The sequence below is a fragment of the Uranotaenia lowii genome, chromosome 3 (assembly GCF_029784155.1).
Source record: "Uranotaenia lowii strain MFRU-FL chromosome 3, ASM2978415v1, whole genome shotgun sequence".
Lineage (NCBI taxonomy): Eukaryota > Metazoa > Arthropoda > Insecta > Diptera > Culicidae > Uranotaenia > Uranotaenia lowii.
This window is the reverse complement of record NC_073693.1, coordinates 789,098-811,722: the sequence shown is the minus strand read 5'-3', so window position 1 is coordinate 811,722 and position 22,625 is coordinate 789,098. Positions and strand designations below refer to the sequence as shown.

At 41.2% G+C, this 22,625-nt stretch overlaps 3 protein-coding genes across 7 annotated transcripts in view; all 3 read left to right on the top strand.

The window, feature by feature from the left end:
- The window catches only part of LOC129755587 (epsin-1), a 253,461-nt gene that overhangs the window by 63,863 nt on the left and 166,973 nt on the right, over window positions 1-22,625 (top strand). The gene's annotated exons all lie outside the window — the stretch shown is intronic.
- LOC129755586 (importin-7) lies at window positions 9,663-18,123 on the top strand. Of its 2 annotated transcripts, XM_055752150.1 has the most exons (11): window positions 9,663-10,098; window positions 12,194-13,104; window positions 13,473-14,508; window positions 14,573-14,704; window positions 14,773-14,949; window positions 15,012-15,148; window positions 15,216-15,540; window positions 15,597-15,753; window positions 15,825-15,968; window positions 16,451-16,563; window positions 16,768-18,123. In XM_055752150.1, exons 1-10 carry the CDS (start codon window positions 10,015-10,017, stop codon window positions 16,555-16,557), a joined length of 3,210 nt encoding a protein of 1,069 aa, XP_055608125.1. In that variant the 5' UTR covers window positions 9,663-10,014; the 3' UTR covers window positions 16,558-16,563; window positions 16,768-18,123. The 2 variants fall into 2 exon arrangements, with proteins under 2 accessions (XP_055608125.1, XP_055608126.1); XM_055752151.1 differs by lacking the exon at window positions 16,451-16,563 and having other exon boundaries at window positions 9,664-10,098.
- On the top strand, window positions 18,471-22,625 carry LOC129758610 (uncharacterized). The gene is made up of 2 exons (XM_055756156.1): window positions 18,471-18,606; window positions 18,799-22,625. The coding sequence occupies exons 1-2, from the start codon at window positions 18,471-18,473 to the stop codon at window positions 22,623-22,625; spliced, it is 3,963 nt and encodes a 1,320-aa protein (XP_055612131.1).

Below are 22,625 nucleotides of genomic sequence, written 5' to 3'. Positions count from 1 at the left end.
ATAGTGTGACCAAAATCCGTGCTCGGAAGCTATTATTAACATTATTAACATTTATTTATTCATCTGACTTAAAACTAACACTCCCGTTCGCTATGCTTATACTATTAAAATGCTTGATTTTTGATAAGATTCACTAGATTTGAAAGCGATTCTGACGATGTTATTGAAGTCTTGAAGACGCCGGTAGAAACGTTAAAGTCGTTTAACTCGGAAAACCAGTTGAATATTTTGCACATAGAACGCAGCGGCTCGTTTTGACCATAATTGGTTCGTTGGTATTCGATCTGAAGAAACTCGTACCTCCTTAATACCCTGGGTCGGATATTCAGATTTATGAGACGTAGAAGTTCTGGGGAATCGATATCGCCATCGATGATTTTCTTAATAAAAATGGCGCGGGCGTCCAGTCTTCTTTCCAAGAGTGTTTCCATTCCAAGCAGGCGGCACCGGTGGTGGTAGTCAGTGAGCTCTTAAGGCTGGTTCCATGGGAGGAAACGGAGTGCGTATTTGACAAATCTAGATTGAACGGCTTCAATTCTTTTGGACCAATAGGCAGTATGTGGGCTCCAGACTATCGATGCAGTTTCTAGGATTGATCTCACTAAAGAAAAATACAGGGATCTGAGGCAGTAGCAATCCCGAAATTCTTTTGAGATCCGTATCATGAATCCAAGGTTCCTATTCGCTTTCGAGATTATGTAACTGTAGTGATCACGAAAAGTGAGTGGTTCGTCGAGTATAACTCCCAGATCTTTGAAACTAGAGACCCTCACAATGGGTGTACCGCTGATGTTATAGTTCCATGTTATAGGGTTGACTCTTCTGCTAAACGAAATAACAGCACATTTCTCCACGCTTATGCAAAGATTGTTGTTCTGACACCAGTTATTGAAGAGGTCGATGAAGTTCTGCAATCGTAAACAGTCGTGTTCTTTCTCAATCGGGGCAAAGATTTTTAGGCCATCAGCGTATGCCAATCTGGAATCAGCTGGTAGAGCTATTAGCACGTCGTTGAAAAATATTGAGAATAGAAGAGGGCCAAGATTGCTGCCTTGGGGTACGCCTGAAGTTCACACGATCAAAAGCTGCCTTTAGATCTGTATATACAGTATCAATTTGAAGTCCCCGTTCTATTAATTTTAAGCAACTGGACGTAAACAGGGTGAGGTTGGTACTGATCGAGCGTCCCGGAAAGAAACCGTGCTGATCAAATGACAAATACGATTTCGCTACAGTCATTATGCTTTTAGAAACAAGGATCTCGAATACTTTTGAGCCAGCGCAGAGCGAAGTGACACCTCTATAGTTCTGAACATTTCGTTTATCACCTTTTTGGTATGCAGGAAACATTGTCGATTTTTTCCATGCTTCCGGGAAGGTGCTTGTAGTAAGCGACTGATATACGACCAGGTGCTGATCAAGTCCGACGGGTGCCTTCTGATGGGCGATGAAAACTATGTTAAGACTGACTTCGGGCAAATCCCAGGTCAAAAATTTTACTTGGCAACGGCTTGGGAGGATGTTCCAACTAAGTCTGAACTTGTTTTTGTCGACTAATTAACACGCAAATTTGTGATTTAGCAAGGCATTTGCAGCTGTGGCAGAAAAAAAAAGAAAATTTTCGTTACAAATAATACAATGGCGAAACTATACCAAAAAGAGTGTATTCAAAAACGAATTTTGCCGTTCATTCGATCCCACGACCATCCCGTAACATTTTGGCCAGATTTGGCAAGCTGTCATTACAGCAAAGTCGTTCAAGAATAGTATGCATAAAAATGGGTCCAGTTGGTTCCGATAAATCTTAACTCCCCCAACTGCCTCCAGTTCCGCCTTATTGCCGTCGACCGTGGCCTAAAGGATAGTCGTTTAAGTCTTCTAAGCCACAGGTCATGAGATCGAGTCCCGGTCACGGCAAACATAGTACTCTTTCTGTGGGCTATGGTGATGGTTTTAGCATTAGTACGATGCTAGCCATTAAACCCTTGTAAGATATACGCATTAGCCTTAAGTAGAATTTAGATCTCAAAGAAATATGAAGTATCACTCAGATCCTATATGTGTTCGTTATTATTATTATTGAGAAATACTGGGCAATCCTGAAGAGAAGACTCAAAGCAGAGGGAAAGCTTTTCAAAGACTTCAATCAGATGGATCAGGTGGAATAAAATAGCTAAAACGATGGAGGAAGAAGATGTGCGCCGCCTAATGAGCCGTGTTACAGGAAAAATTCTAGTGTTCTATCGAAACCATGACGAATAATTTTATCCATATTTTTCATAGAAGTATGAAGAAAACTCTATAGTTGTATGAAAAGGATCTTTAATCCAATAATAAATAACTAAAATACAGGCAATTGTTTTTGTTCCAATTCTATCTGCTGACGCAAGCTTTGTTTTAGAAAAATTCTTCATCATATCATTGACGCGAACGCACCACGGACCATTGGTTACAAAGATTTAAGCAGAACGTTTAACTGAGTATTTTCACCGTCTTTTATACATAATGATCTTAAAAAAGAAAGATACTTTGATTTTTTTAACAAACAAATAATCGATTAACACTTATTAAAATTAGAATTTTAAACCCAAAAGTCAGAATTCTATTATTCTACACCCATAGAAGAGGTTGCAAAAATCCAATGCCTTTTTAGCAAATCTCTGTGCCGATAATGCTCTGAAATGTGCACTGTGCCGAAGACGGTATGTTTGAAAAACCGTAACTGGCATAAGGACTCGGCTCCCAACCAAAATGATGACCACTACATTCAAGCGAAACAAGAAAAACATTTTATGGAATTTGCTTCCTATTGGATAATTCATCCCAGAAACAAGAAAATAAAAATTAAAACCACAGCGCTGTAGTGAGAATCGAACTCACATCACCAATTGTATCGGCCCTTAGGCTGATGTCATGCTGAAGCAACTAGCAACGCGACCTACAACGCAACGTTCACACGACTAACCAGCTCTCATTTGATCTCCATGGAAATCGCGCAGACCTGTCATACTGGTCGCTTTGTATAGCGCGACCAATCTGATGCCAATGTGTTTTGTAGCGCGACTAGTAGGAAATCCAATAGGAATATTGTTTTTTCTCGATTTGAAGCAGTGATTCCGGGTTTTAAGCACAATAGTACGAAGATCTGTCCGAACTTGTGATAATAAACTAAAAAATTTATTAATCGGCGAGAAAATTTTCATGAATTCTTAGTTCCGGCAAAAAAAACAAGGAATTTTGTCTGTTCAAATTTCGGCATTCTTGCAATCCGGGTCGTGATTTGATGAGTTTTTGATGGCTCCCGAAAGAAAGGAGACGATTCAAAGCATTATCAGATGTAGAGAAGTAATGATTTGTAGGGAATTTCAAAGTCACAGGTCGCGCCAGCATGACATACCAATGCGTTGCAACGCAATCTTATTGGAACGTTGCGTTGCGTTGCGTTGCTAGTTGCTTCAGCATGACATCAGCCTTATTCTGCGCCGCGCGTGACGTGATGATTGTCATCTCACCTCGAAGTCACCGTGAGATTTGTCACCTTATTCCCAGAGTCGATGTGGGTAAAGTGACAGGAGCTCATTCTCTGGTGAGTGACTGAATGAATCCATGTGTCAAATTTGCTCGGTTTGCTTTTATTTTGTTCGCGTTTTCGAAATTTAATATTTAAAATCTAATAAACTAGTGCGAATTCCGGTTCAAAAAAGGCATCCGTCGAATTAACCGGTGTAAGCAAGCTGCCCAAGCTGCACTTGGAGCTGAGGACCAAAGCGGATGTGAAAAAAAAAGGAAAAACGATACGGAAAGATACGAAAAATTGATAAATCCGGAAGTCTACGGCAGCGGTCTAGGCCAGTCAGCGCAAAAGTGGATTGATTCAACTTGGAACATCGGTGCCAACATTTGAAGCTTTTCAGGTTAGTATAGAAGCATTAATGATTTGATTGCAGATGGCAAAAATATCTTACTGCATTTGAATTGGTTTTGTTTCAGCACTTTATTTGGTGGTTCTGACAAGAGGAAAAGCGTCACGCTGCTGGGAGGAACCAATTATTTCTCCAGTCTGCTGGGTCCTACCAACATTGCCGCAACAGATTCCAACTGGAAGCGCATCAACCGTACCAACATCGGCATTTGTCATTCATGTCATTTTTTCTGATTTTTAGAAGAAAAAAAGTGGTTTTAAATGGAGAAAAAACAATTTTAACAAGCTATTTTTGTTTATTTATATCTATTGTGTTACAATTTATTGTTAAAATGCCGCTTTGTTCACGATTTTGCTTAGATTTGTTCTTCGTCGTCACCTGAAAAGGTACCGACAATTGTCACCTAAAATCGTCACCCGAATGCGACAATCCTCACCCACGGTGAATACGAGAATAGGGTAAGAACTCACAAAGTTCATCCGAAGTGACGTTCCTCACCTAAACCGACTGCTGGAATAGAGTGACTTGGGTGACTCTACTATCGTCACGTCACTCGAGGCGCAGAATAAGGGCCATCGTCTTGCCAGTCCGACATTCTAACCAGTGTACTATTCGAGCTTCATGCAGGACGAGGTATTTTTGTCATAGGCTTTCTGTTACCGAACAAAAAACGTACAACGGCGGCTTCCCGGCGTTTGGCCTCCTTTCAATGCATTCCTTTGTCTCAAGATGGAAACGGGAAAGGGAACGGGAGTGAAGGAACGGGAAACCCATTGAATGAGAACTGTGCTTTGCTTACTGCCTGCTATTACATACACACGCTACATATACACAGCTGCTAAAGCCGGGCAGCTTGGCCGGTGTTGTTTGCCGGTGAATTGAAGGAATGTTTTTGTTGTTGCTTTTGCTACATACACACGCACAGCTTAGCCGTATTTGCCGGTTGATTGAATTAGAAGGATGTTTTTGTTGTTGCTTTTGCTACATTCACACGCACAGTGCTCGGTTCGCTGGCTGCCTGGTGTTGGCCGGTATTTATATCCATCCTTCTTCGGCTTGTGATGCGATGGGGAGGGACGCGAAAACGTTTTTATTTTGTTTCATTCAGACATACGCAATTCGGTTGCGCTGGGAGGTTAATGCCGGTGGGCGCAAATCGAATCAGTGCCGGTCGCGTTATCTTCTTGTACCAATGATGCTATGAAATTGACTACACGCCATTGGCGCAGAGGCTGAATTTTGGGTGTAGTTATAAATAAATATTAATGAGAAAGATTCCTTTAATTTGATTTTTTTTTTCAGATAAATCCAGAATGGACAATTTGGCAATTCGAATTAAGATGGATAATAAATAATTTGAAATCATTTGTCTGATGTTAAAAACTGATTGAATGAATCCGATGAATGAATCTGAATCCTAAACATAATTATTTTTATTTTCTACTAGCTGACCCGGTGTGCTTTGCTACACCTTTCAAAATCAAATGATATTTTCATAAAATAATCAAATTTTTATTGTTTTATTGGCATTATTTTAAGTCAAATTATAACATAATTCATAAGCAACCGCTATAAAATGAGAGCTGCAGCTGGAGTTGCAAATTGCAACACAAAGATAACTTAAACTAATATTCTGAATCTTGCTGTATAAATTTGTGTTAATGAACTGACAATTTTAATCTGTCTGAAATGTCTCAAATTAATCGTACGCAAACAATCTTACTTATATAATATGGATGTATTTTCTTGATATGTTTTGGATTCATGCTAAAAACTGATAAGAGAGCCCTCTCCCCTGCCCTTCCCTTCACCCCCTGCAGAATGGAGGTCGTGATCTTTAATAATCATACCCATTTTTTCGTTCCCGAAAATTCTCTTATATCAAATATAGTTCCATTGGTTGATATTAATCCTTACAACAAAATGTATATGGCGCTTCCTCCTTTCTTCCCCTCTCTACACTGTAAAGCGTAAAGGTCTATAACAATCGTAGAAACGTATCTAGTAATCAAGTACCTTTCCATGCCATATTTGTCTTCATTTGATGGCATCGTTGGCATAAATTAAGAACTTATGCTAACAAAATTGTGTTGGGCTCACCTCCCTCCTCCTATGTACCTACTCACTGAAAGGAGGATTGTGTATCAGATAATCATAGAATCATACCAAAATGATTCTCCATGTTAAGTTTTGTCCATTTCTCGGATTTTGTAAAAAAAAATTAAATGTAAGCTTCCTCTTCCCTTCCTATATTCCCAATTCCATCATCCTACTGCAAGAAAGGAATTGTTTTACATAGAAAAAGTATTTTTCGTACTCAAATACTTTTTGAAGCCAAATTTGGTTTCATTTCTTCGATTAATTCTCGAAAAAATTGTATGGAAGCCCCTCTTTCCCCCTGTATATCTTTCCACTGAAAAAGGAGGGGCTTCAATTTATAATAGAAATATTTCACCTATCCAAACACCCTTACATGCCAAATATGGTTATATTTGCTCGATTAGCTCTCCAGTTAGACTAAAAATTGTAATGGAGATCTCTCTTCCCCTTTTTCATCTACCTCTTTGAAGGAGTGAGGGATACCAAATATTCATAGAAGCATTTCTCGTACCCAAATATAGTTCCATGCCAAATTTGGTTCCATTTTCTGTTGTAGTTCTTGAGTTATGCAGTAAAAATTGTATGAAACTCCTCTCCCTCTTTCCTTTTTCCCCGCTGGAAGAAGGAAGGGGTCTCTAACAATCATTAGAACATGTCACGTTCTCAAATACCCGCTTATGCCAAATTAGGTTCCATTTGCTTAATTAGTTTTTGAGTTATGTAAAAAAATGTAAGAGGCCCCCTCCCCCTTTATATCTCCCTACTGGAAAGAGGGATGGGACTCATAAAATCATAGAAATGTTTTTCGTATCCAAATACCCTCCCATCCCAAATTTTGTTCCATTTGCTTTATTAGTTTTTGAGTTATGTGAAAAAATATGAAAGAGGCCCCCTCCCCCTTTCTACAAAAAAGGGGAGGGGTCTAAAGTAATCATTATAATATTTTTCGTATCCCAACACATTCCCATGCCAAATTTGGTTCCAATATCTTGATAAGTTTTCGAGTTATATGAAAAATTGTAAGGTAGCCCCCCTCTCCCCTTCCTATCACCCAACTGAGAGGAGGGAGGGGTACCTTATATACATATTAATATTCTTCGTACCCAAATACCACCCAATGCCAATTTTGATACCATTTGCTTGATGGGTGCTCGAGTTATGCAAAAAATTGTCTTTTGTTTGGGAGGCCCCTCCCTCCCTTATTGAGAGAGGGAGGGGTCTCAAACCATAATATGAACCTTCCCCGGCCTCCAATACCCCCATCTGTTAAGTTTCACGCAAATCGGTTCAGTAGTTTCCGAGTCTATAGGGAACAGACAGACAGACAGACAGACAGACAGACAGACAGAAATTCATTTTTATATAATATAGATTTTAAATATTTTAGTGTTTCCGTATCAACATAAAGTCCATAGATATTTTTTTTAAATTTCCAATACAGAATATTTCAACGCATGTGTTTGGTGATTTGGAAGTTCCACGGGGGTTCAACCAACCTACTCCCATGTTTAAATATCTCAAATGTTTTTCTTCTTCTCATGAATTCCAACCAACCAAGGTGTTCTCGGGTAAATCAATTATGAAATTCATTTCTTTGCATTGAAAATAAAGCAACCTTGAGATCACCCGGAGTGTCCATAGTAAATTGGTCGAATTGGAATAAAAATTGTTTAAAAATTCCACTTTTCGAAAAGAATTTTATAACAAAATTTTTGTCGGTAAAATAACTTCAAAGATTAAGAAGTAATGGTGTAAGTTTTGGAGTTTTTTTTGTTGCATTCCCTTGAGTGGAAACGGTCTTTTACCCAATTAATTTTTTTCTAAAAGCAATGATTTTTAAAAAAAAAGATCATCTTGAAATTGTTACTATAAATATTTGTTGGAAATCACTTGCTTCAGTTGGCTTCAGCTTCAGTTGCAATTGGAAAATATATTTTTTAAATTGATTGATTGAACGTTATCTATAACCTTCTTGCAAAATGTATACAAGGAATAAATGAAATGTTTGAAATTCACCAATGTAGCCCTATCGGTGTACAGGTTATGAACAACCGGTTAGAGAAATAAATTAAACCGATTGATTGATGGAAAAATATGTTATTGATATTGGAAACTATACCATACTAATTACAACAGAAGTATTGAAACGATTGATTATCATAAAACAAATTCAACGTATAATATCTGTCGATATTGTCGGACCTTCACAAACAACCATACAAAGGTAACTTTTATGCGGGTACAATGTTATGTGTGATTGATCAAAATACATATATTGTTTCTGTGCTCATTTTCAATAAATTAAAGAAATGTTACACGAGCTGTAATCAACTTTTCATTCTAATATCCGGTTCGAAAAAAGGTTGAACTGAAAACAATTGATACAAGAACTGAATACCTTGAGACAAACTTTGTTAATTTAAATCAATAATTAAATTTAAAATTTAAAAACGTAATTTAAAAACAAATTTATAAGACAAATTTGTTTTTAAAAATCACAAAACTCATAAAAATTAAAGAAGTTACAGAGATAAACGGAAATGATTAATGAGATCTCATCTCACACGTTATAAAGCTAAAAAAAAATTAAAATTGACAAATATGGAAAGAAAATCAAATTGACGAAATTGAACGAATAAAAACAATAAAATCGACAAAAGAAGTAAAATGACAAATTTTTGCCATGCAAAAAAATACAATGAATGACAAAAATAACTAAAATTATAAAAATGCCAAAAATGCCAAAAATGACAAAAATGACAGAAATGACAAAAATGACAAAAATGACAAAAATGACAAAAATGACAAAAATGACAAAAATGACAAAAATGACAAAAATGACAAAAATGACAAAAATGACAAAAATGACAAAAATGACAAAAATGATAAAAATGACAAAACTGACAAAAATTTCAAAAATGACAAAAATTATAAAAATCATAAAAATTACAATTAAAAAACATAACAAAAATGAAGAAATAGAAAAATGAGAAATGAGACAAAAATGAAAAAAAAAACGACAAAAATGACAAAAACGACAAAAATGACAAAAATTATAAAAATGGCAAAAATGACCAAAATTATAAAGAATTCAAGATTTTTTTAAAATGAAAGACAAAAGGACATTAAATAACCACGAAGATGTTATTAAAAAACATAACAAAAATGAAGAAATAGAAAATTGAGTTGAACTGTACAAATTATAAAATGATAAAATTGATAACAAGACTAGATTTTTTTTCTTATTTTTGTAACGACGAAAAATCAGATATGAATTCAGTTTCAGCTGTGAATCAGAATGCATTAAAAGAACAGACTCATTTGACCCTCACATCTCTTTCGAAATAAAATTTTATTTCAGAGTTCATTGCAAGCAAAAAACCGCCAAACTAACTGATTTCAAGCCAATTCGAGGCGAGTTGTTGATAAATTTGGCAACCCGCAAGCCGGCTTTGTCGATGTAGTGGTGCACGATCTTCGCCAGTGTGAGTGCCATTCTCGCAGAAATGTCTGCTGGCCGCTCTTCCCGCACCCTCGCTTCGTACACGTTTGGCACCCCCTTTCCTATGTTTTCATCTATCCGAATTTCTGAATCCAACCAAAGCACCGCAACGCAACTTGTATGTGTCATCGTCCGCCGCCTTTTATTTCAGTCTTTGCGATTGTCCATTCCCGTGCGGAAGTGAAGTAAAGAGAGTCTGGTGCGAATTTCCCAATCGCGCGCGTGTTGTGTTTCTTCTTCTCTTCATCAACGGGAGTGTCCGGCGAGTGGAAAAATTGAAATTTTACCTTTTCCCGCAACGGAAGCACGCCCGTGGCGGAAAAACCACAGTAGTCGGATCTGGTTTCTGGCGATTGTCGAATTCCCGCTGAAGTGCGGTGTGTGAATGCGCTTGTTTACCGCGTGCTGTGCAAATTTTGGCCAACTTTGATCATCAGCGGGAGTTGCTGGTTGCTGATACAGCAAAGTGGTTCCTGAAATCGATTCAACATGGATAATGCTAAAATTTGCGAACTGCTGCGGGCTACGATCGAGCCTAGCCAACGGCTGCAAGCGGAAGAACAGCTGAATCAGGTAAGCTACGGCAACATTCTTTTGCTTATGGAAACCATGTGCTCAGATTTTTAAGGGTAAATTAAAAGCTTTTTGCCATTTGGAAACGTCGAGTTTGTTGCGTCGTAGGATGACTCATCCGGTTCGAAAGCTTCCAAGCTGGAAGAATGAAATTTTGCCAACTAGACAAGAGAGATTTTCCACTTCGAACTCCATTTCAGTGGTCAATTTTTAATCATGATACGAATTTTTAGCCATCTTTTCGTTTCATCCCTTTTGCTATGCGCTTTTGGCCCAACTACATTGAAACGGCGATGTTACGTGCCCGCGAATGAGATGTGTACATATATGAGGCTTCGCATGTAGTTGTGCGACTACGTGACAGCCGAGCGGTTTGTTTTGACGTGTTTGTGGTCGGCCAGTGTAGCCGGATTCGCTGATTGGTCGCATTGCATAATGTTTTGACCTTTCGAAAAAAGTTTACCAACAGTGATTTTAATTTTATTTTATATTTTACCATTGCACATGCGATATTGCAACTACATAACAACTTTAAAACTTTTATATCTACACTATAGATTTTCGGTTTCAAATAATTTTTATCTATTCGTCATTACAATCCGACTTACAAAATAGAAAGATACTTTATTGCATAAACAAATTAATCACAAATAGGGATGAATGCCTCCTGGGCATTTGAAAACCCTTACAAAATTAAAAAAAATAGCTCAATGAAAATTAGTAGTGTTAAGGTATTAACGGCGTGTTCGTAAATTGAATGTTTATGATTGAAGCTCGAATACCGAATCCACCGTAATAATAAAACTTTAATGTTAAGATTAAAAAAAATGTTTTAAAATACCAAAGCCATACCTAGTTCTTAGTCCTTAAAAAAGTTATCATGCCAACCTGGTTGAAAAATCAGATATCATGTTTATACGTCTTGAACTATTTTTATGGCACAAATAGTCAATACAGTTAATTTTTTACGATAATAACTCGGAACAGCCTTCCCAAAATGTAAAATTTTAGCTTGCAACAAATATTCAAAGTGTTAAAAAAGAAACAAATTGTAGATTACTAAAAACCAATGGCATGAATTATCTTCTAGTTACTTTTATTCACAATAAAAAAAACATTTTTACAAGAAAAAACTAAGTACAGTACTTATCACAGTATTATTCCAACAGGCTCAGATTTATTATTAGTCAATGATTGGTTTCGTCGTTAAGCAGGAACATTATATTCAACAAATAAAATCTTCAATCTTGAAGCTCAGGGTCAATGATTTAGGTTCCAAAAAGTTGGCCAGTCAAGTCGAAAGAAAAACAGATACCTATCATAAGAAATAACATCTATGTTTACATTTCGATTCCAGTGCAGATTTGTTTGGTCAATTTTTGTGTCTCGTACCCCGAAGAAAATGCAAGACACTGTCTATTATAACTGTATGCTAAAAGTCAAAGCGTAACATTGGATTGGATTTTGATTTCGTTTTTTTTAATACACAGCTGGATCAGGGACACGGATAACAAACAGAGCAAAGAGTGGGTGGAAGGAGAAAATAGATCAATAGACAAAAACAAGCGATAAGGTGGTGGCAACCTGAATGTTCAAGGATTCTCCAGTCATTCTCGAGTCATCCACTTGAAGGAAGCAAAAACAATGGCAATGCAACATGCTTATATATTTTTTTTTCGTTTGCAACAACCCATTCGGATGAGTAGGTGTCTGCAAGAGGAGGATGAACATTTATAAGCTTTCTTTGATTTGAAGGGCGTCAATCATTTTCGATGGCTAGAAATACTTCCGGGTGATATGAGGGCTTATATTCCAATTTTGAAATAATATCACGTGCTTGGAGGGCGTAATAATCACCTTATCAATATCAATGCAATCTATGCATCTTTCCGTGTATCTATGGGTCATTTTTTTGAAAATGACTATTGTGTCCCTTTTTTCCATTGCCTAGAATTTGTTAAATATTCAGACATTATACATTATATAAACAGAGAAATGGAATCGATGGCAAAATACTATCTTTAATTACCTTGCGTGGCTTAGGCAATCAGTAACTCCTTTACACGATTTTAACAACTACATTCTGCCATTGTAGGTCCACAAAATTATCGGCTTCCTGCCAAACTTGCTGCAGGTTATCATGCAAAACGATGTGGATAGTCCGGTCCGGCAGGCGGGAGCCATCTATTTGAAAAATTTGATCACCAGCAGTTGGCAGGAGCGTGAAGCGGAACCCGGCAATCCGTTGCCCTTCTCGATCCACGAACAGGACCGAGCAATGATTCGGGACACTATCGTGGAAGCCATCGTCCATGCACCGGACATTATTCGGGTGCAGCTGTGCGTGTGCATCAACAACATTATCAAGAACGATTTTCCCGGCCGGTGGACTCAGGTGGTGGACAAAATTAGCATCTATCTGCAAAATCGAGACGCCAATGGATGGAACGGTGCCCTCATGTGTATGTACCAGTTGGTGAAAAATTATGAATACAAAAAATCCACCGAGAGAGCTCCGTTGAACGAGGCGATGAATCTGCTTCTGCCACAGATGTACAACTTGATGATGAACCTTATCAACGATCCGTCCGAGCAGAGCGTCCTGATGCAGAAACAGATTCTGAAAATCTACTACGCCCTCACACAGTACGCACTACCACTGAAAGTCATCGACAAGGATATTTTCTCCAACTGGATGGAGATTTGTCGGCAGATTTTGGACCGACCTGCTCCGGATTCAACGCACATCGACGAAGACGAACGGCCCGAGCTGCCCTGGTGGAAGGCTAAAAAGTGGGCATCCCATATCGTTCTGCGGATGTTTGAACGTTACGGTAGCCCGGGTAACGTGGTGTCGAAGGAGTACAATGAATTCGCCGATTGGTATTTGCAGACGTTTACCAGTGGGTTATTGAATGTGCTGCTTAAAGTTCTGGACCAGTATAGGAACAAAATCTACGTGTCGCCACGTGTGATGACCGACACGCTGAACTACATCAAACACGCGTGAGTATTCGAGGGTTCAAAAGTAGAGCTCATTCCCATGCATTTATCATTTAACTGTCTAAACTTCAAGCAATTAATCAGTCGAAAAGATAAAAAAACGAAGTTTCAACTCTTTTAAATTATGGAAGAAAGAGACTTGAAGATTTTGATTTATTTTATTAAAGAGGTTTCCACGCCTTTGAAACCCCAGGTATCAAATCTTATGTCTCGTTTATAATGTCTCAGGTTCAATGTCTTAAGTCTCATAGTTGATTTTGTTCCAAACATAAAAATTCGGATAAGGAGTTTTTTCACAGGCTTCCTTGTAGTCGAATTTACGGCTTACGCCATGAGTAAGGATAAATTAATCAACGATTTCCCTTTTCCAGCGTTTCGCATGCCCATTCGTGGAAAATGCTGAAGCCACACTTCATCGCCATCATCCAGGATGTCATCTTTCCGCTCATGTGCTACTCGGAAGCGGACGAAGAGCTCTGGGAGGCGGACCCGATCGAATACATCCGGCAAAAGTTTGACGTATTTGACGACTACACAACCCCGGTTCCGGCTGCCGAAACCCTGTTGCACAATTGCTGTAAAACTCGGAAGGGTGTTCTACCCCAAGTTATGCAACTGATCATGCAGATAATCAACGCTCCCAACTTGAATGCCAAGCAGAAAGACGGTGCCCTGCACATGGTCGGATCGCTTGCTGATGTCTTACTGAAGAAAAAGGTTTTCAAAGATCAGGTGGAAAATCTGATCATGCAGTACGTATTCCCGGAGTTCAGCAGTCCTCATGGTCACCTGAGAGCCCGAGCATGTTGGGTGCTACACTATTTCAGTGAAATCAAATTGAAGAACCAACAAGTGCTGGCGGAAATTATGCGACTCACTTCGAATGCCCTGCTCATGGACAAGGAACTTCCCGTTAAAGTGGAAGCCGCCGTTGCCTTACAGATGTACCTCATCTCACAGGAGAGTGCTCCCAAATGTCTGGAGAGTCGCATCAAAGAAATCACGATGGAGCTACTGAAGATCATTCGGGAAACTGAAAACGAAGATCTGACCAATGTACTGCAAAAGATTGTCTGCACATACTCCGATCAGTTGCTCCCGATTGCGGTCGATATCTGTCAGCATTTAGCCACCACCTTCAGCCAAGTGCTGGAGGCGGACGAGAATTCCGATGAACGAGCCATCACTGCTATGGGACTGTTGAATACGATGGAAACGCTGCTCAGCGTTATGGAAGAACATCCTCAGGTGATGCTTTCGCTGCATCCGATCGTTCTCCAGGTCGTGGGTCACGTCCTTCAGCACAACGTCAGCGAGTTTTACGAAGAAGCTTTCTCCCTGGTGTACGATCTTACCTCCAAATCGATATCACCGGACATGTGGAAATTGTTGGAAATTATCTACCAGGTAATTGAAATCTTTGTGTTTTAGTGTCTAGTCTTAGATTGAGATTTATTTCTTCATTTAACAGCTTTTCCAAAAAGACGGAATTGATTACTTCGTGGACATGATGCCAGCACTACACAATTACATAACTGTCGATACTCCAGCATTTCTTTCGAATCAGAATCACGTGCTAGCCATGTTCAACATGTGTAAAACGGTAAGTTCAGATTGCATTCGTTCGTTTCGCAGCATCGATGTTCTGAAAATTTATTCGGTAATCGACAGGTCATGGGTGGAAGCGCAACGGAAGAATCAGAATGCAGTGCGGCCAAACTGCTGGAGGTCATCATTCTGCAGTGTAAAGGACAGATCGACGAATGTATACCAAGCTTCGTGGAATTGGCTTTGACTCGGTTAACGCGAGAGGTGAAAACATCCGAACTGCGGACAATGTGCCTACAGGTGCGTTCGGCTTTCTGCATGTGTTTGTTTCAAAGAATTGACAAATTTAAAATCTTCCGCAGGTCGTGATAGCCGCGCTGTACTACAACCCTCAATTGTTGTTGCAAATCCTCGAAAAGATTCCGCTTCCAGTAAGCAACGAATCGATAGCGTCACACTTTATCAAACAATGGATTCACGATTCGGATTGCTTCCTTGGGTAAATCAGAGTCACATCATCATCAGTGAGCTGATACTAAAAGCGATTGGTTTTCGATTTATTCTAGAATCCACGATCGGAAGCTGTGCGTTATTGGACTTTGCACGCTGATGTCGCTGGGCGAGAACAAGCCGGCGGTGCTGAGCGAACTGAGCGACAAAATCATTCCCACGTTGATACTGATCTTCGAAGGGCTGAAGCGGGCGTACGCCACCCGGGCCGCCGAGGGTGAGGAGGAGGAAAGCGAGGACGAGGATGACGATCTGGAGGAGGGAATTTCCAGCGACGAGGACGAGGTGGACGAGATGGGGCCGTCCTACTTTGAGCGCATCGCCAAAATGGCCCAGGATAAGGCTGCCGAGCATGGTTTGGAACTGACCGCCACGATTAAGGTTTGATTTGGTTGCTCGTTGATTTGTAACAATTTTTTAAAAAGAAAATCTTGCAGGATGGTGATTCGGATGAGGACGACGACGACGATGATGATGACGATGGGGATGATGATCTGGACGAAACGGCGCTCGAAGGATTCACCACTCCACTGGATGAGGAGGATAACCCACAGTACGTTGATGAATACTTTGCCTTCCAGGAAGTTATGACCGGTAAGTTGAAATTTATTTCACTCACTCTTTGAATCGAGTGATAACCAATGTTTTACTTTTTTCTTTTGTAGCGCTTCCAACCGCCGATCCGAACTGGTATAACATGCTTACCAGAAATTTGCAACCGCACGAGGCTGTCCAGTTGCAGGAAATTTTAGTAACTGCTGAACAGAAGAAAGCAGCGAAACGTTCCAAGGAGATTGAAAACAGCGGAGGTGAGTTAGGCGTGAGCGTTAAGTGAAGTCCGTGTTCCTGAGAAAGTCGGAATTTAGGCTACTGTTGAAAGAAAAGCATTTAATTATTATTTTTTACTTGGTTCTTAAACTATTGTTGATCAAATAATTTGTAAACTGAAAAATTCCATGCTTGTAAATCTTAAAACTTATATCATACTTAAGTTAAGTAAATGAGTACGAATCAAGGCCTTTTGGAAATAAGCTTGATCCTCAAAACATCTTTATTTCTCATCGCTGTACAAATTATGTGAACAGACAAAATTTTTGATCCCCACGAACTCAAATTTCAGCATCTCAAACAACAGCTTTCGAAGGTATTGTAGATTTGATTTTTCATTGTCACGATTGGCTTCCAAAGCAGTAGTTGTAGGTAGTAGTTTAAATGCCAAAATCATATATGTAACAACCTGTACCCCCTTTCTTTCAATTCTCTATCGAAACCTCATATGGATGTGCCGTAGCAACGATATCACATTCACTGGAGAGTAGGAAAAGGCATGCCAACCAGTTGGAACAGGATCGGTTCTGCGAGGCCGAAACCAATCGCTACAAGAAGCTCAAATGCTGACGAGAGGTACGGCAATATTTCGGGGAACAATAGCTTGTGAGGAACGAATAAACTGGTTCCTGTAGAAACAAATTTCAAAAACCAATTTCTTAAAGCCTTCATAAGTATGCAGGAAAACCTTATTTTTTCACATCCATAAGTTTTCATATATCAATTATGGTTTTGCGAATAGTTATTGAAATTTACGTGTTTATTTCTACTTCTTTTCAGGTTATCAATTCACGCAGCACACGATTCCAAGTTCATTCAACTTCAGTGGACAACAGTAAGCGAAAACGGAACACCATCCGGAGCATTGAACCGATTGCGCTTCTCCGCGAATCCAAACTGGAATCAAACAACAGTGAACGGCAACGAAAACCATATTTTAATGACGAATGGCAACTCTTGGATAAGTTTATTGTAAATGAAGGAAGCGGAATTGTATAAAAAAGGGATGAGTTCAACCGAAAACCACACATATAGGCAAGATTCGAAAACAAAAATTAATTAGGGAGGTAAAAGAGTGCTCTAGATATATGATATATTTTTTCTAAAGTCATCACCATACAATTGAGCGCGATTGGATGCAGAAATTGCAACAACTCTATACAACCCCAACCATCTGTAGAAGGATAAAAAACATTGCGCGGAAAAATGCCTAGGCCTTGTTTGTTGATGAAGCAACTGTGAGTGAAACTCGTGCGTGACAACACATCATCCAAACAGAGCAAACACAAAGTTATTGAGTTATCCTGTGTAAACTTAAAGTGCTTATGTTATGCAAGACAATGTTAAATTTTTACCAAAAATCAGCCAACCCAGTTATTGGAAACAAAAAAAAAAGTCGCTTAGGAAGCTAAAATTTACAATCCATGTTTTGTTTTTGTTCGCATTGAAAAATCCTTTGTCATTGTTTGAAGAGAAAAAAAGTGTGTCGCATTAAAATTACTAAAGATCGAATCAAACAGAAAGTTACACATCTAATAATACACACACGCAAATTCAGGGAAAATGGCTTTCAAAGCGGGCCATCAATTTGTAATTAGAACTGAAAACTATTAACAAGAAAAAACTGTGTATTCACGTCAAGATTGTATGAAATAGGTTTCTATATTTAAAAAAGTAACAAAGCATGAATCATACCGACATACAACACACAAACACACACGCAACTCGCATCAAATAGACTCATTTTGATTAAGGTGTTATTCTAGGTTTTTTGATCGAATGCATTATAAAATAACGGAAAAACAACAACTGTAGGAAACCCAACATTCTCATCCAATCTCATCGTAAAACTCTGAACCGAATGCAGAACTAAAGCCGAGTACCAATAATAGAAGTACAGAGCCGGGAACTTTTAAACTTCTCAGTTTTTTTTTTTGCTTGTTTAAAAGGAACCATCCGTATAAGCCAGCTGTCTTCGTGGAGAAAAGTTGGCTTCATTCTGATTCAGACCATACAATGAAGATACAAAAAAAACAGTGAACATTGTTCTACAATACAAACAAAAATTTACAACTATCTATTTAACGTTTCTTTTTTCTTCGAGGAAGAAACAGAAAATAAATCAGTAAAACGAAAGCTTATATCGAGAACAAATTTGTTACACTTTTTGTTTAGAAAAGGTACCCTTCGAAACTTCCTTTGCCTAATTCACGACACACCAGGCCTGTCATAAAGAGGAATAGGAATCCATCAGCTCGGTTTCAACTGAAAATTTGGAAAAAAAAACTACAAGGGTAGAATGAGATGCCATCGTCTGCTGAGAAGAACGTGATCAGAACACTGAATTGGTCGAACCATGGAAACTCTTTGGCTGAACTCACACAAGAAGGCAGTGCAGGATTGATGTCTTGTCTGATCTAACCCTTAAAACTGCTCGAGTTAAAAAAAGGTTATATTTTATCGCCATACCTTTTCTCATCTAAATGGATAAAATATTCACATGCCCGATTAACAGTGGATCAAATCCCTCGAAAATGGAACAGTATCTGTCGCAACCATGTGTTATGCCGTTTTTTCGCACTGGGTCGCGCCGCACCAACACACTCAACCACAGCGACGGTAGGTACCGCTGTATCACACCTTTTCCACACGAAACGTCAGTGATAGCGAATAGAAAAAGAGCGAACTGAAGACTATCGACTGAAGAAACGTGTTCGCCCGAGAATTCGATAATTATTACTAATTTATAATATAATAAAGCTAATAGTACGTTCTAGTTTGCAATAAGTGAAAAAAAAAAAAAAAAAAAAGAGAGAGAAATTCGCGAGGAGTTGAGCATTCCGACCGCTCCACCGTCTGCAAATTCGACGACTGTAGGAGGAACGAACAACCGGTCATCGAATGAAGTGAAAATGGCGATGGAGAAAATGGAAAAGCAGCTCGCGGAGATGTCGAAGAAGCAGGATCAGCAAACGAGGACTCTTGAGGAGCGAATTCGGGCGATGGAAATCAACAGAAGTCGATCCAACGTATCCGATTCCGATCCCAACGAGCTCAGCCGAAGTCAACTGGCCGCGCGGCACGCGGTGACGAAAGAGCTGCCTACGTTTTCGGGCAATCCGGAAGAGTGGCCTCTTTTTATTTCGACGTACGAAAGCAGTACCAGGATGTGCGGTTTCAGCGACGAAGAAAACCTTCTTCGACTCCAGCGTAGCCTGAAGGGGAGAGCCCTCGAGACCGTTCGAAGCCGGTTACTGCATCCAGCGGGACTTGCAGGTGTCATTAGGACGTTAAAAACGCTGTACGGGCGGCCGGAAGTTATCGTCCACTCGCTAGTCTGCAAGATTCGGGAAATGCCATCGCCGAAGACGGAGAAGTTAGGAACTCTGATCGATTTCGGTGTTGCAGTCCAGAACATGTGTGCGACGATCGTGGCAAGTGGACTAAACGAGCACTTGTGCAATGTGGCACTTCTTCAAGAGCTCGTCGAAAGACTACCATCAACCGTGAAGCTCGACTGGGCGAAACATCGTTCAACGTTACAGGCGGTGACACTCGATGACTTCAGCAAATGGTTGGAGATACTCGTGGAAGCGGCATGCGTGGTAACGATTCCATCAACGATCAGTGCGTACGCTAGCAAGCCTGAGAAGCGTATACGGAAGGAGGAAGTTCATGTTCACCTCCAATCCAGCTCCAGTCAAGCGGCGGCAGGATCGACGGCCTCTACGACGTACCCCAGAAATACAACGAAGCCAGCAGCGTCAAAACAGTGTGTCATTTGCCAAGGAGGATGTAGCAGTGTGGGATCATGCAGGAAGTTTCAAGACCTGGATATCGGGGCAAGATGGGCAGCGCAGAAGCAGAACAAGTTGTGCCGGAAGTGTCTGGCGAAGCATTTCGGAGCGTGCGCAGTGAAGCAAGCTTGCGGAAGAAACGGCTGTTCATACATGCATCATGAGTTGCTACATGATGATTCCAGATACCAGCGAGCAGAAAATTCCTCAACGGTGAATTCCCAAGGCGCGGCAGAAACACCTGTCGAACAGTGCAACACTCACGTCAGTTACGCCAGCAAGATTCTCTTCCGCTACGTTCCAGTCATCCTACACGGACGAGGCAAGCTCGTTCGCACTGTCGCATTTTTGGACGAAGGCTCATCGGCGACGCTGATGGAGCACAGCTTACTAGACGAGTTGGAGCTGGACGGAGAGTCGTATCCGTTGTGCCTAGGCTGGACGGGAGATCATCAACGACAGGAGATGAAGTCCGTGATGTTACCTCTGGACATTTCCGGAACGCGCGGTGGAGAGAAATACCGACTGTCGAAAGTCCACACGGTGGAGAATCTGTCGCTACCACAGCAGACGTTGAAGATGGCAAAGCTAGCATCCGAGTATGAGCACTTGGACGGCGTATCAGCGGATTCTTATCACAACGTTCGGCCGCGGATACTCATCGGTATAGATAACTGCCGTTTGGGTCAGGCGTTGGACAGCAGTGAAGGTGGCAAAGACGAACCGATTGCCGCTAGAACACGCCTAGGATGGATAGTGTTCGGACCATGCTCTACGACATCTCATTCAACGACGAACTTCACAGCGCACCACAGTATTCACGTGTGTCCGTGCTGCGAGCAAAGTGACGCGGATCTTCACAACTTGGTGAAAACGTACATGTCCCTAGACAGCACGGGAGTAATGAGTTCCGTTAAACCTCTCTTATCGAAGGACGACGAGCGAGCGGAGCAGTTGCTGAAATCGTTGACGCGTGTGAAAGGCAAGCGAATGGAAACCGGATTGCTTTGGCGGTGTGACGATGTTCGGCTGCCGGACAGCAAACCGATGGCGATGAGACGGCTGATCTGTTTGGAGAAGCGAATGCAGCGGGACCCGGCGTTGGCTGAAGCGGTGAAGGAGAAGATTCGGGATTACGAACGAGCCGGGTACATCGAGAAGCTGACGAAGAACCAGTTAGCCGAGAAATTCGATCGGGTTTGGTATCTCCCAATCTTTCCGGTTGTCAACCCAAATAAACCGAAGAAGATGCGCTTGGTTTGGGACGCAGCAGCTAAAGTCTTAGGACTCTGCCTGAATTCATTTCTATTAACGGGACCTGATCATCTCACCTCTTTGGTCTTCGTTTTACAACGTTTCCGGGAGTTCCGTATAGCCATCACCGGCGACATTCGGGAGATGTTTCTGCAGATCTTGATGAATTGGCTCGATCAACAGTGCTTGAGATTCCTATGGCGGGACGGCGAGCAAGATCGCAGCCCAGACGTCTACGTTACGAAAGTGATGACCTTCGGAGCGACGTGTTCACCAAGTACTGCGCAGTACGTGAAGAACTACAACGCGGAGCGGTTCCAGGATGAGTTTCCACGAGCGGTAGAAGCAATCGTGAAGGAGCACTACGTCGACGATATGCTGTCAAGCGTAGAGACGGAAGAAGAGGCGATAAAGTTGGCGAAAGATGTCCGGCACGTCCACGCGGAAGCGGGCTTTGAAATCCGGAACTGGCTATCAAATTCGAATCGAGTGCTGCAAGAGTTGGAAGCGAGTCCCGGGAAGAAGAGTTTGAATCTTTCGGGCGAGATGGCGACGGAGAAGGTTCTTGGCATGTGGTGGTGTACAGCGACTGATACGTTTACCTACAAAATTCCTCCGAGAGTCAACGCCGAGCTGCTGCAAGGTGACATCGTTCCAACGAAAAGGCAGATCTTAAGCACGCTGATGACCATCTACGATCCGCTGGGACTACTGGCGCACTTCTTAATGTTCCTGAAGATACTGTTGCAGGAGATTTGGCGAAGTGTTGTAGGCTGGGACGAGTCCATCAAAAGTGAGCAGTTCGAGAAATGGCAGACCTGGTTGCGCGTCCTCCCGCAAGTGGAATCGGTCAGCGTGCCAAGGTGTTACCGATCGAAGACGAGCATAAGCGAGCGGAATTCGATTCAGCTGCATGTGTTTGTGGATGCGTCGGAGAACGGCTTCGCTGCAGTCGCCTATCTGCGGTTCGAAGAGGATGGAGAGGTTGAGTGTGCGCTCATCCGTGCGAAGACTAGAGTAGCTCCACTGCGATTCGTGTCGATTCCCAGACTAGAACTACAGGCAGCAGTCATCGGTGCCCGTCTAGCGAACGACGCCATGGAGACGCACAAGCTGAAGCCTACGCAAAGATTCTTCTGGACGGATTCACGCAACGTCCTCAGTTGGCTGAATTCCGATCACCGGAAATATCATCAGTTTGTTGCGGTACGGATCAGTGAAATGTTGGAGTTGACGGAATCATCGGAATGGAACTGGATTCCGACGAAGCTGAACGTCGCTGACGATGCAACAAAGTGGCAGAATCTCCCGGATCTTTCTCCTAGCAGTCGCTGGTTCCGTGCTCCGGAGTTCCTGTGGGGACCGAAAGAGGGATGGCCAGTCATCGAGTCCAAGTTCGATCATACAGCAGAGGAGATACGGGCGCATGTGCAGCACCATTCTGTCGAACGCGCTCTATTCCGGTGGGAAGATTTTTCGAGATGGAACCGTCTTCTTCGACACGTCGCCTTCATTCAACGATTTCCGTCGAATCTACGTCGAGGGCGGTCGAAGGAGCCCATCATTACTGGACCGCTAACGCAATAG